This window comes from Mustela nigripes, chromosome 14 (assembly GCF_022355385.1).
Source record: "Mustela nigripes isolate SB6536 chromosome 14, MUSNIG.SB6536, whole genome shotgun sequence".
Classification (NCBI taxonomy): domain Eukaryota; kingdom Metazoa; phylum Chordata; class Mammalia; order Carnivora; family Mustelidae; genus Mustela; species Mustela nigripes.
In genome coordinates this window covers 26336078-26349169 of record NC_081570.1, presented here as the reverse complement: position 1 = coordinate 26349169, position 13092 = coordinate 26336078, and the positions used below count along the sequence as shown (strand labels likewise).

The window sequence follows — 13092 nt, the reverse complement described above, 5'->3', positions numbered from 1 at the left end:
AGATACATTTGTGGCATGTTCTTAAAGTAGCTCCTTGAAGTAGTACTTCTTTGAGTTAGGTTCAAAATATTTGGTATTATGCTCTCTAATCAAAGCCTGGAGTGCTGTTGAATTCATAGGATCCATGGGCTTCGTCTGGCCTTTGTCTTTGCAGTCTTATTGATTATCGCCTTAATCACATATGCCACGTGCCAATCTTTTATGTCATCATCTATTCCCTAAGACTAGTCGGGTTAGTGGTAGAATTTTCATTTTACAATATGGGTTAGCAAAAAACCAGTGGATGGATAGGTACCTCACCAACTTATTTATAAAAATTATTATGTTAAATTTTTATTGGAAGCAGGCTTAGGTGGAGGAGTTTTATATTCACTAATAGAAAAGGCCAGTTGATTCTGAAGCTAGTAGCTACATTTTTAGCTGTTAAGTAGCATTTGAAGTTTATAATTTTAGAGAATCAGCCTGTCTTTAAGTCCTGATGAATGTTAATCTGACCAGAATCATTCTCTATACAGAGTTAGATGTTTGCACTGCTCCCTGAAAACTTAGTTGTTAAACAGGGTTTGTGTGTGTGTGTATGTGTGTAACCCTATTGTTTATACTAGGTTTTACCTTTTTATTTTAATCAGTAAATATTTATAAGGCGGCGAGTGCTTCAGTGGAGCTCTCTTCTGCAAGGAAAAATACAACACCAGTTATAACCAGTGTGGTATCATTGGCAAAAATACCTCCTACCCAGCCTACAGGGAACACTAACAGTGTTTTAAAAGGTATGACCTATATAAAGGCATTTGGTTAGACTGTAGAGGGGAGTGCTTTCTAATCTAAGTAGCTCTTGTTGCTAATATTTACATTTATATTTCTATAAGGAAACATGCCCCTTTTGCTCAGAGGGAAGTGGGTACCAAGGAGGTGGGCCTGAGAAGGGAAGGAAATGCAATGTGAATGTATATATTTTTTTAAGAACCTAAGTGGTTTTAATGTAGTTGCCTTTATCACTGGTGATTTTAATATATCTGGATGAGATTGAGGTCCAAGAATCTTTCCTTTACCAGGCATCCCAGGTAACATTGATGCCTAGTTTCCTTGGACCATTTTTTGGTGAAATTCTGGACTAGACTCTGGCCCACCTTAGTAAGAGGAAAGTAATATCTTGGTCTCAGTGTTTACATCTGTATATTCTGGGGGATAATGTATGTTTTAATTTACAACAGGTACAATTACTAAAGAGGCAGCAAAGATCATCGAAGATGTAAGTTTTATTGTTAATCTTTTTCCTCATAATGCCACTTGTGTTTATTTTCATTTTGGGTGTAGCATTCCAATACATACCTGAATATATTTCTATTTGCAGCTTAGTCTTTAAAAAAAAGAGTGACCTATTATGTACTAATTTTGTTTTGGGATCTTAAAGTTACATCATTAATAAGAATGGGTTTCTGATTCATTTCATTGTGTTTTCACTCCTTAATTTCTTTAAATATTTGTTATTTCCATCTGGTTGCTTATTTTTCTTATTTTTCTCTTTTACTACATTCAAGTATTTTTCTTTAAAACTTGAAAAGTCTCTTGGGCACCTGGGTGGCTCAGTCAAAGTGTCTGACTTTTGATTTCAGCTCAGGTCTTGCTTTCAGGGTTCAAGGTCTGTGTTGGGCTCCATGCTGGGTGTGGGGCCTACTTAAGAAAGAAAGAAAGAGAAAGAAAGTCTCTTGAAAAAGTTCAGTGTAGTGTTGTTTTATGCATCTTCAAATTATGTGAGGCTGAAAATAGTGCATAGTAAAAATACATTTAAATTCCCACTTTATGTCTCAAATTTGAAATATTGTGAAACTTTCCAAAATTAAAAAAAATATTTTGAAGAAATGCATAATTTCAAATCTGGCAGGCTGAAAGGATTGCAAACTATGTCATTGTTGTCTGTGTCTTGTTTTAGCAGGAAACAAAATTCCCATGATCCTTTGTCAGTATCTTATGAACTTAATGTATCAGATTTGGGGTTAATGTTTTTGGTAACTGTGTTTGGCTGTTCTCTTAATGTTTGTTTTGGTACAATTAAAATATTTTTATATATCATATAATAATGTCATTCAGGTACATTAAGTAGTGGTGCTAGTGCTTAAAAGTGTGGCCCAAATTCAGTATCTTTGGAGCAGAAGTTAGGTATTCTAAAACTCTGTGATGAAGGCCAGGCCTCGGCTGTGAATCCCCAGGCTGTTCATTTAGGAGAGTGAAACCTGCAGAATAGTAGAGATAATGCTCAAAAAACAAATGCATCAGTAAAGAAGGCACATCATTTAGTTTGCATAAAAATATAGCCTTACAAAAATAATGAAATAAATGGGAAGAAATGCCAGCAGCACTGCTGCAAGATCAGTGCTGCCGTAATGTGTCCCTAAGGCCAAGCCATTGCCTGTGTTAAGGTATGAAGTGTTTTTGATGATTTGAAAGGAATTGAAAGTGAGACAAAAAGGTTTACTACAAGTCATGGCTGGCTTTCCAATTTTAAAGCCTACTGAGGTTTTAAGAAAATAAAAATGAGCAGGCAAGCTATATCTGCTAACAGAAGCTATCAGAAACATTTCAGCTTTATCATAACCTAAAGAGGCTTTAACTTGGAAGACAGCCTCACACCTAATAGAGGACCTGTGAAAGTGGTAAAGAAGGTGCATTTGTGCAAGGTTGGTGAAAGGGATGTTGACATTTTGCTTGGGTTGTTTTCCATGGATTAATAAGGGAAAACTTGCTAGAATTAGGAAAACAGGGCCCCAGCAGTTAGCCCGGGCCTTCAGCACAACAGCCAACAGTGAAGTAACTGGCATATGCTTTTGACCATATTCCAGCGACAGTTGCTAATGTTAAAGGAAATGATCCAAATGTGGATTGCTGTTTCATGGTGGCAAGGTTAAAAATGGACAGTGTGTCTGTATATCAGGAAATCTTCAGTGATAAAAAAAAAATCTTATGTGAAAAAAAAAATGAGAGAAAAGAACCAGCTACATTAGATCCATTCATTAGCAGAAGTCTTTCAAGGACTCAGACTAGCCTTCCCCCTGATAGGGAGAGAGCTTCTCCTAATTTGATACTTTTTAACTCTGTCCTTACTTGTGTTGTTGGAAGTTGTTAATGGTAACTAATATTTATTTTCAGGCAGAATACTATATTAGTTAATGAAATACAATTAACTTTGTATTATACATTATATTTTATTTATTTTTTATTTTTTTATTTTTTTTAAGATTTTATTTATTTATTTGACAGAAATCACAAGTAGTTGGAGAGGCAGGCAGAGAGAGAGAGAGGAGGAAGCAGGCTCCCTGCTGAGCAGAGAGCCCCATGCGGGACTCGATCCCAGGACCCTGAGATCATGACCTGAGCCGAAGGCAGCGGCTTAACCCACTGAGCCACCCAGGCGCCCTATACATTATATTTTAAAATTACATAACCAGTAAGTTGCTGTGTTACAGAATTAATAATTGTTATTAACCATTATAACCATATAATTAAGGTATTAATATACTACATTTTTACTATACTAATATACTATGCTTAATATGTTATTAGTATGTATTATAAAAGTATTCTGTAGGCGTGCCTGGGTGGCTCAGTCATTTAAACCACTGCCTTTTGCTCAGGTCACGATCCTGGGGTCCTGGGGTCAAATTCTGCATCTAGCTCCTTGCTTGGTGGGGAGCCTGCCTCTCCTTCTGTCTGCCACTCCCTATCTGTGTGTACTCTATCTTCTCTGACAAATAAATAAAACTCTTCAAAAAAAAAAAAAAGTCTGCCTTCAGTTCAGGTCATGATCTCAGGGTCCTGGGATTGAGCCCCTTGTGGGGCTCCCTGCTTGGCCGGGGAGTCTGTTTGTCCCTCTCCCTGTCCTTCCTCACTGCTCGCGTATTCCATCTCTCTCTCTCAAATAAATAAATGAAATCTTTAAAAAAATAAGAGCATTCTATATTGGCTGTAGATTTATATATTCTGAGACTGCATCCCTCTTCTATATGTATGGGATAGTTAGTTTTGAATTATTCAGGGTTTTCGGGAATTCATCTCTTGTATTAAATATGACTGCCCTATATATTCTTTCCCCTATATGGAGTACCTTTATAATTCACCAATTTAGCTCTGATTAATATTTTCAGTTTACTCTATAGCAAGTATAGTGATAAGTAATGTAGTACTCTTACAATGTTTAAAAGCCTGATAGTTTAGAATCTTTTCTTTGGTTCTGTGGGACTTTAGTGTGAATCTCCTTCAAGTTATATAAATAGTCTTAAATTTCAGGGAAAGGTGAGATACAGTACAGTACAAAGAAGAAAATCTGCAGAAGTCAGTAAACTTTCTATAAAGATCTAGGTAGTAAATGTTTTAGACTTTGCAGGACATACAGACTCTGTTGCAACTCCTCATCTCTGCTATTGTAGAGCAGAAGTAGCCACAGGCAGTCAATAAATGACTAGTGAGTGCTGCATTCCAATAAAATCATATTTACAGAAACAGGTGGTGGGCAGGACTTGGTCCACTCCATACTTTGCTAATTCCTGCTCTACTGTAGTCACATCATTGAGAATTAACCATTGTTAGATTGGGCTTACTTGCTTAGTTTTATTTTTCCTCTTATCTTTTTTTTTTCTTTTAAAATATAAGTTTCTTGGGGTACCTGGGTGGCTCAGCCATTAAGCATCTGCCTTGGACTCAGGTCATGATCCCCAGGTTCTGGGATCCAGCCCTGCATCAGGCTCCCTGCTCAGCGGAAAGCCTGCTTCTCCCTCTCACACTCTCCTTGCTTGTGTTCCTTCTCTCACTATCTCTCTCTCTGTCAAAAAATATAAATAAAATCTTTTTTAAAAAAGCAAGTTTCTTTGTAAAAGATTTATTTACTTTAGAGAGAGAAAGCAAGAGCGCAGGGTGGGGGAAGCAGAGAAGGAGAGAGAGACTCTCAAGCAGTCTCACTGCTAAGTGATTCCATGACCCTGAGATCTTGACCTGAGCCAAAATCAAGAATCAGAAACTCAACCGACTGAGCCACCCAGGCGCCCCTAAGTTTTTTCCTTTAATTGAAGTATAATTGATGTACAGTATCCTATTAGTTTCAGGAGTTTATTGGGACATCATAGTGATTTGGTATTTTATACGTTACAAAATGATTCCCACAGTAAGTCTAGCTACCATTTGTCACCATACAAAGTCATTACAGTATTATTATGTTTCCTATGTATATTGCATCCGCATGGCTTATCGATAACTGGAAGTTTGTACCTCTTAATCCCCTTCACCTGTTTCGCCTGCCCCCCCCCCGCCCTCTCTGATAACCAACAGTTTTCTTTTTGTATGAGTCTGTTTCTGTTTTGTTTTGTTTGTTTTGTTTTTTAAATTCTATATACAAGTGAAAGAAATCCTGTGGCATTTGTCTTTCTCTGTTTGACTCATTTCACTTATTTGTCTTTCTCTGACTTATTTCACTTTGCATAATACCCTTTAGGTCCATCTGTGTTATTGCAAATGGCAAGATTCTCTGTTATGGCTGAGTTACATTCCTGTGTGTGTGTGTGTGTGTGTGTATCACATCATCTTTATCCATCCATCTATCAATGAACACTTAGGTTGCTTTCATATCTTGGCTATTGTAAATAATGCTGCAGTGATCTTTGGGGTGCATCTATCTCTTTACTTTGGTATTTTCGTTTTCTTCAGATAAATTCCCAGAAGTAGAATTGCTGGATCATATGGTAGTTCTATTTTTCATTTTTTGAGGAAACTCTATACCGTTTTCCACAGTGACTACACAAGTAGTCACTTGTGTAGGTTTTTTCCCTACATCCTTGCCAACACTTGTAGTTTTTTCTTTTTTGTGATATCTAATCCGGCAGGTTGAGGTCATAAATCATTGTGGTTTTTATTTTTCTTTCCCTATGATGAATGGTGTTGATCATCTTTTCATGTGTCTGTTGACAATCTGTATGTCTTCTTTGGAAAAATGCTTATTGAAGTCCTCTGCCCATTTTGTAATTGGGTTGCTTATTTTTTTGATATTAAGTTGTGTGTTCTTCATATGTTTTGGATATTAATCCTTTATCAGATGCATGATTTGCAAATATTTTTTCCCTTTCAGTAGAATGCCTTTTCATTTTGTTGATCATTTCCTTCTCTGTGTAGAAGCTTTTTTTTTTTTTTTTAAAGATTTTATTTATTTATTTGACAGAGAGAAATTACAAGTACACTGAGAGGCAGGCAGAGAGAGAGAGAGAAGGAAGCAGGCTCCCTGCTGAGCAGAGAGCCCGATTCGGGACTCGATCCCAGGACCCTGAGATCATGACCTGAGCCGAAGGCAGCGGCTTAACCCACTGAGCCACCCAGGCGCCCCAAGTGTGTGTAGAAGCTTTTTAATTTGATGTAATTCTGTTTGTTTATTTTAGCTTTTGTTGCTCTTGCCAAAAAAATGTTGCTAATATTGATGTTAGGTAGCTAACTTCCTGGGGTGCCCAGGTGGCTCAGTCGGTTGAGTGTCCAACTCTTGGTTTTGGGTCAGGTTGTGATCCCAGGGTCGTGAGATTGAGCCCTCTCTGCAGAGGGTTCTGTGCAGAGCAAGGAGTCTGCTTGAGAGATTCTCTTTCTCCCTCTCCCTTCCCCTGTTCCTTCCCCTGCTCATGCTCTCTCGCAAATAAATAAGTTAAAAATGTTTCAAGATAGCTAACTTCCTTTGTTTTCTTCTAGGAGTTTTATGGTTTCTGCTTTTTTTTTTTCTTTTTTTAATTTATTTGACAGAGATCACAAGTAGGCAGAGAGGCAGGCAGAGCGGGTGGGGGAAGCAGGCTCCTTGCCGAGCAGAGAGCCCGATGTTGGGCTCCATCCCAGGACCCTGAGATCATGACTTGAGCTGAAGGCAGAGACTTTAATCCACTGAGCCATCCAGGCACCCCTGGTTTCATCTCTTACATTCAAGTCTTCAATCCATTTCATATTTATTTTTCTATGTGGTGTAAGATAGTGGTCTGATTTCATTCTTGTGGTACTTGAACTCAGAGCCCTGAGATCAAGACCAGAGCTGAGATTAAGAGGCAGATGCCTTACCAACTGAGCCACTCACGAGTCCCTAGTTTCATTCTTTTACATATAGTTGTTGGGTTTTCCCCAACACCATTTATTGAACACATTGTCTTTTATTCACTGTGTATTCTTGTCTCCTTTGATGTAGAGTAATTGACCATATATGGGTGGGTTTATTTCTGGGCTCTCTGTTCTATTCCATTTGATCTGTGTGTCTCTTTTCATGCCAGTACCATATTATTTTGGTTACTATAGCTTTGTAGTATAGTTTGAAATCAGGGAGTGTGATACTTTCAGCTTTGTTCTTCTTTCTCAAGATTGCTTTGGCTAGTCAAGAACTTTGTGGTTTCATACAAATTTTAAGATTCTTTGTTCTAGTTCTGTGAGAAATGTTGTTGATACTTTGATGGCAATTGCATTGGATTTGTAGATTGCTTTGGGTAGTATGGGTGTTTTAACAATATTAATTCTTCTAACCCATGAGCATGGTATAGCTTTCCATTTATTTGTAGCTTCTTCAGTTTCTTTTATCAGTGTCTTATAGTTTTCAGGGTACAGATCTTTTATCTCTTTGATTAAATTTATTCTTAGGTATTTTATTCTTTTTGATGCATATATAAGTAGGATTGTTTTTTCATTTTCTCTAATAGCTCATTATTAGTGTGTAGAAATGTAACTGATTTCTGTATGTTAATTTTGTATCCTGTGACTTTACTGAATTTGTTTATTAGTTTATTGACTGCTGTATAATAACACATTTTATTTAATCATTGCCCTATTGATGAACATTAGGTTGCTTCCAGTTTTTAACCTAAAAAATCTCTGCTACAATGAGCATTCTTGCATATATCTCCATGTGCACATGTACAGTTGTTTGTCTAGTTGTAGATATGGAAAAGTGGAATTTTGGAGTCAAAGAGTATTTGCATTTTTAGTATCTAAAATGGCTATTTCAGTTTTTTACCACCAGCAGTTTATGATTGTACTCATTTCCCACAGCCTCACTATCATTTAATGTCAGATTTAAACTTTTTTTCTTGTCAATCTGTTTAGTAATATCTTACTGTCTTACTTTGCAGGTCACTAATTTCTAGCATGTTTGCTTATATTTCTAAGTTTTTGAACATTTGAATTTTCTTTGAATTTCTTGTTATTAATTTTTCATTATTTTTATGTTGAATTTTTTTTTTCTTATTGATTTATAGAATTTCTTTATATACTCTGGATTTGCCCCCCACCTCTTTCTACTCAATTTCACTGATACAAAAACATGCAGTAATACTTAATATCTGTAAGAAAAATTCTTTAACAGCATAGAGCTCTGGCTATTGTCCTATTTCTCTGCTCTCCATTTTAGAAAATCTTTAAGGGTGGCCCCTACTTACTGCCTCAATTCCCTTACCTGTTATCTTTCCTTAGCTCTCGTAAGTCAGGCTTTGTCTGCACCATTCCACTGGAACTGCTCTTGTCAGGGTTGCTATCAGCCTTTATTTTGCAAATCCAGTGGTCATTTTCAGTTCTCATTTTACCTATCCTTTCAGTAATATTTGATACAGTTGATCTCCCCTTTCTTCTTAAAATATCTTCTTCAATTTCCAGGTCAGCATACATGTCTTTTTTCTTTTTCTTCTTCTTCTTCTTTCTTTTTTTTTAAAAAGATTTTATTTATTTATTTGACACAGAGAGAGAGATCCCAAGTAGGCAGAGAGGCAGGCAGAGAGAGGGGGGGAGGCAGGACTCCCTGCTGAACAGAGAGCCTGATTTGAGACTCAATCACAGGACCCTGAGACCATGACCTGAGCTGAAGGCAGAGGCTTAACCCTCTGAGTCACCCAGGCACCCCTATACTAGTCCTTTTTCTTTTTTTTTAAATTTCTTTTCTGTGTAACATCATTTATTGTTTTTGCACCACACCCAGTGCTCCATGCAATACATCCCCTCCCTAATACCTACCACCTGGTTCCCCCAACCTCCCACCCCTCCGCCCCTTCAAAACCCTCAGGTTGTTTTTCAGAGTCCATAGTCTCTCATGGTTCATCTCCCCTTCCAATTTCCCTCAACTCCCTTCTTTCCATCTCCCCATGTCCTCCATGTTATTTGTTATGTTCCACAAATAAGTGAAACCATATGATAATTGACTCTCTCTGCTTGACTTATTTCACTCAGCATCATCTCTTCCAGTCCCGTCCATGTTGCTACAAAAGTTGGGTATTTGTCCTTTCTGATGGAGGCATAATACTCCATAGTGTATATGGACCACATCTTCCTTATTTATTCCTCTGTTGACCTTTTTCTTAGTCAACATCATTCCCAGGGATTCAATACAGTCCTGTGGTTTTAAACACCATGTAGATGGTGGCTTACTCCTAGATTTATTTCTCTTGCCATGACCTCTGAACTCCAGATTCATATATCCAATTGCGTGCTTGACATATACACTTAACTGATTAATAGCCATCTCAAATAATACGTCTAAATCAGAACAATTTTATTTTCCCTCAGAACACTTTTATTTTCCCTTCTAATGTTCCTTACTTCTTACCACTACAGTGCTACCTCCTTTGTCTGAGGCAGCATCATCTTTTCTCTGCTACATTTCAGTGACTGTCTACTTGTCTTCCTGCTTCCATTCTTGCCCTTTGCATTTTTTCCCTCCATACTGTTAGCAGGATGATCTTAAAGCAAATCAGATTGTGTCACTCCACTCCTTAAAACCTTCACTGAAATGCTGAAAAATAAGGGTAGAAAAGGGGGAGGAGCTAGTTTCCAAAACAATAGTAAAACTCTAAATTTTATAAAGGTAGGTAGTTAAAACAACTGATCCTAAAGCCATGAACAGACAGACACCTCAATAGAAAAGAAGTCCAGAGGATCCTGGGTGACTCAGTTGGTTGAGCATCCTGGGACTGAGACCCACATCAGGCTCCCTGCTCCAAGGGGAGTCTGCTTCTGTCTGTCCCTCTACCTTCCGCTTCCCCTGTTTGTGCTCTCTCTCTGTGTCAGATAAACCAATAAATAAAATCTTTAAAAAAAAATGTCCAGAGGGGCGCCTGGGTGGCTCAGTGGGTTAAGCCTCTACCTTCAGCTCAGGTCATGATCCCAGGGGCCTGGGATCGTGTCCCGCATAGGGCTCTCTGCTCAGCAGGGAGCCTGCTTCTCCTCATCTCTCTCTCTGTCTGTCTCTCTGCCTATTTGTGATCTCTCTCTCTGTCAAATAAATAAATAAAATCTTTAAAAAAATAAAAAGTCCAGAAATAGACCTAAATATATATGCAAGTTTAGAAATAATAGAGATGGCATTTAGATCAGTAGGAGATTTAGATTATTCAGTAAATAGTGTTATGACAATTGAGTGTACATATAGAAGAAAATGCAGTTAGATTTCTACCTTACAAGTTACACTAAAAGGAAGTCCAGATGGAGAAAATACTTAAATATAAAAAAATAATAAAGTAGGGAAAAATTCAGGAAAGAATGTAAATGCAGAAGTGGGGAGTCTTTCTAAATATGTCACATAACCCAGAAGCCATAAAAGATTTTTTTAGGGAAATTCAGCTACATTTCAAAATCAAAAGACATGGAAAAAAATTATAAGATTGCAATTAATGTCATAAAAGGCTTTTTTTTTCATATGTAAAGAACTTCTGTGAATCAACAAAAAGACCCAGCACCCATTAGGAAAATGGGCAAAACTATGATCCTTCAGTTTACAGACTATGAAATAAAAATTGTTCTTAAACATAGGCAAATATATTCAACTTCAGAATTAGAGAAATGCCAGTTAGAACTACAGTTTTATCAGATTGGCAAAGATAAAAATGATGGATAACACTGTTAAGGCATTTTTACATATTGTCAATAGCAGTTGGTAAAACTGCTACAGAGAGCAATTTAGTAAAACTTGTTAAAATTTAAAATGTAAATACAATATTACCAAGGAACTCCATTTTTAGGAATTTATCCTTCAGATACATTTCACAGATTTATGAAATAAAGTATATACAGGGATGATTGCAGTAGCAATTGTTTGTAGTAGCAAAGGCTTGAAAACAAACAAATTGTTTCATCAGTAGTCAGAGCCACTGTGAGTTCATCCTGAGTTACTGTGTGAACTAGGAAAAAAAAAAAATAGGCCTACATGGGTAGGGCCTGAAATATACCTCTCTCCTAGATCATACTTAAGTCACGTGGGCTGGTAAGTGGAGTTCCCTTCACAAGCATATGCAGCAACTCTTTGGAGACTGTAGTTAAAATAAATATGCTATATCCATACAGTGGAATACTATGTGTTTAAAAAGAATGTGGTAGCTATATCTGTACATAGAGCAGTCTCATATATAATAAATGAAAAAGACAAAATGATACAGCATACTGCCATTTATATTTTAAACACACACATACACACACACCACATGCCTGTACATATGTATAGAAAAACTCTGAAAGTCAGGCAGTAAATAGATAATACTGGTTGCCTCTGAGGAGAACTGAATGACCAAGGCAGAATTTTAAGAAGGGAAATTACTGTTTTTTCATTGTTTCCTGTTTAAATCTTTGAATTTTATGTCATATGTTATAGTGCTCATTCAAAAAATACACATAAAAGGTCTTTCTAAAAAGATATTATGTATTTATTTGACAGAGATCACAAGTAGGCAGAGGCAGGCAGGCAGAGAGGAGGGGAAGCAGGCTCCCTGCTGAGCAGAGACACCCCACCCATGCGATGCGGGGCTCCATCCCAGGACCCTGGGATCATGACCTGAGCTGAAGGCAGAGGCTTTAGTCCACTGAGCCAACCAGGCGCCCCATCACATGGAAATTTTTTAAAAGCTAGAGGAATACACGGTACAAGACAGGAGTAGATAGTTCACAGAAGAGGAAAACCTAGTAATTCTTACACATGCAAAATGCCTAACCACACTACTGTTAGGTGATTTTTCATTTCTTGAGAAATAGCAAAAAGTTTCATAGTACTGGGACGCCTGGGTGGCTCAGTTGGTTAAGCAGCTGCCTTCAGCTCAGGTCATGATCCCAGCGTCCTGGGATCGAGTCCCACATCGGGCTCCTTGCTCGGCAGGGAGCCTGCTTCTCCCTCTGCCTCTGCCTACCATTCTGTCTGCCTGTGCTCGCTCTCTCCCCCTCTCTCTCTGATAAATAAACAAAATCTTTAAAAAAAAAAAAAGTTTCATAGTACTGTGTTAACTAGAGTGTTGAGAAACAGGCTCACATACATTGCTGAAGGTCATATAATTTGATACACTATGCCTCTGTGGAAAGCGGTTTGGCTGTACCATCATAATTAAAATGTTCTGACCCACCAAACTGCACTTAGAATACCTTATTCTATAAATATACTAGCACATGTAGGATTAATTTATATGTAGGGATATTTATTATAGCATTCTTTGTAATAGCAAATATTTTTTTTTTAAAGATTTTATTTATTTATTTGACAGAGAGAGATCACAAGTAGATAGAGAGGCAGGCAGAGAGAGAGACAGGGAAGCAGGCTCCCTGCTGAGCAGAGAGCCCGATGTGGGACTCGATCCCAGGACCCTGAGATCATGACCTGAGCTGAAGGCAGCGGCTTAACCCACTGAGCCACCCAGGCGCCCCTGTAATAGCAAATATTTTTAACATTCACTGTTGAGCTGCAGAGACTCTTTGGGTTACCTGTGGTACATTCAGTGTGTAAAGCTGCTCCTAGGGAAGCTTTATACAAAGTTATGTAAATATACCTCTATGATAGCTTGCTGTAAGCACAGTGCATATTATCCCCGATAATATGCTGCCAATTTGTAGTCAGAAGCAACTTACTTAATTACAGGGAGCATCTCTACAAGGATGTGTAAGAAACTGGGGGGACATGGTTGTGTTCAAGTTTGAGTCTGGATAGAGAAGACAGACAGATGGAAAACTTAATTTTCATGTATATACTTAAAAAGAAAGATATTTATCTAAGAGAACACACACGGAGAGGGGTGGCAGAGGGAGAGGGAGTCTTTTCTTTCTTTCTTTCTTTTTTTTAGGATTTTATTTATTTAT

At 37.7% G+C, this 13092-nt stretch overlaps 1 protein-coding gene across 5 annotated transcripts in view; it reads left to right on the top strand.

The window, feature by feature from the left end:
- Positions 1 to 13092, top strand: part of ZMYM6 (zinc finger MYM-type containing 6) — a 45408-nt gene that overhangs the window by 26384 nt on the left and 5932 nt on the right. For all 5 annotated transcript variants that reach the window (XM_059377212.1, XM_059377210.1, XM_059377211.1 and 2 more), the window contains 2 exons: positions 630 to 770; positions 1215 to 1252. In XM_059377212.1, the coding sequence (XP_059233195.1) occupies positions 630 to 770; positions 1215 to 1252 (179 nt within the window). The remainder of the gene's footprint in view (positions 1 to 629; positions 771 to 1214; positions 1253 to 13092) is intronic.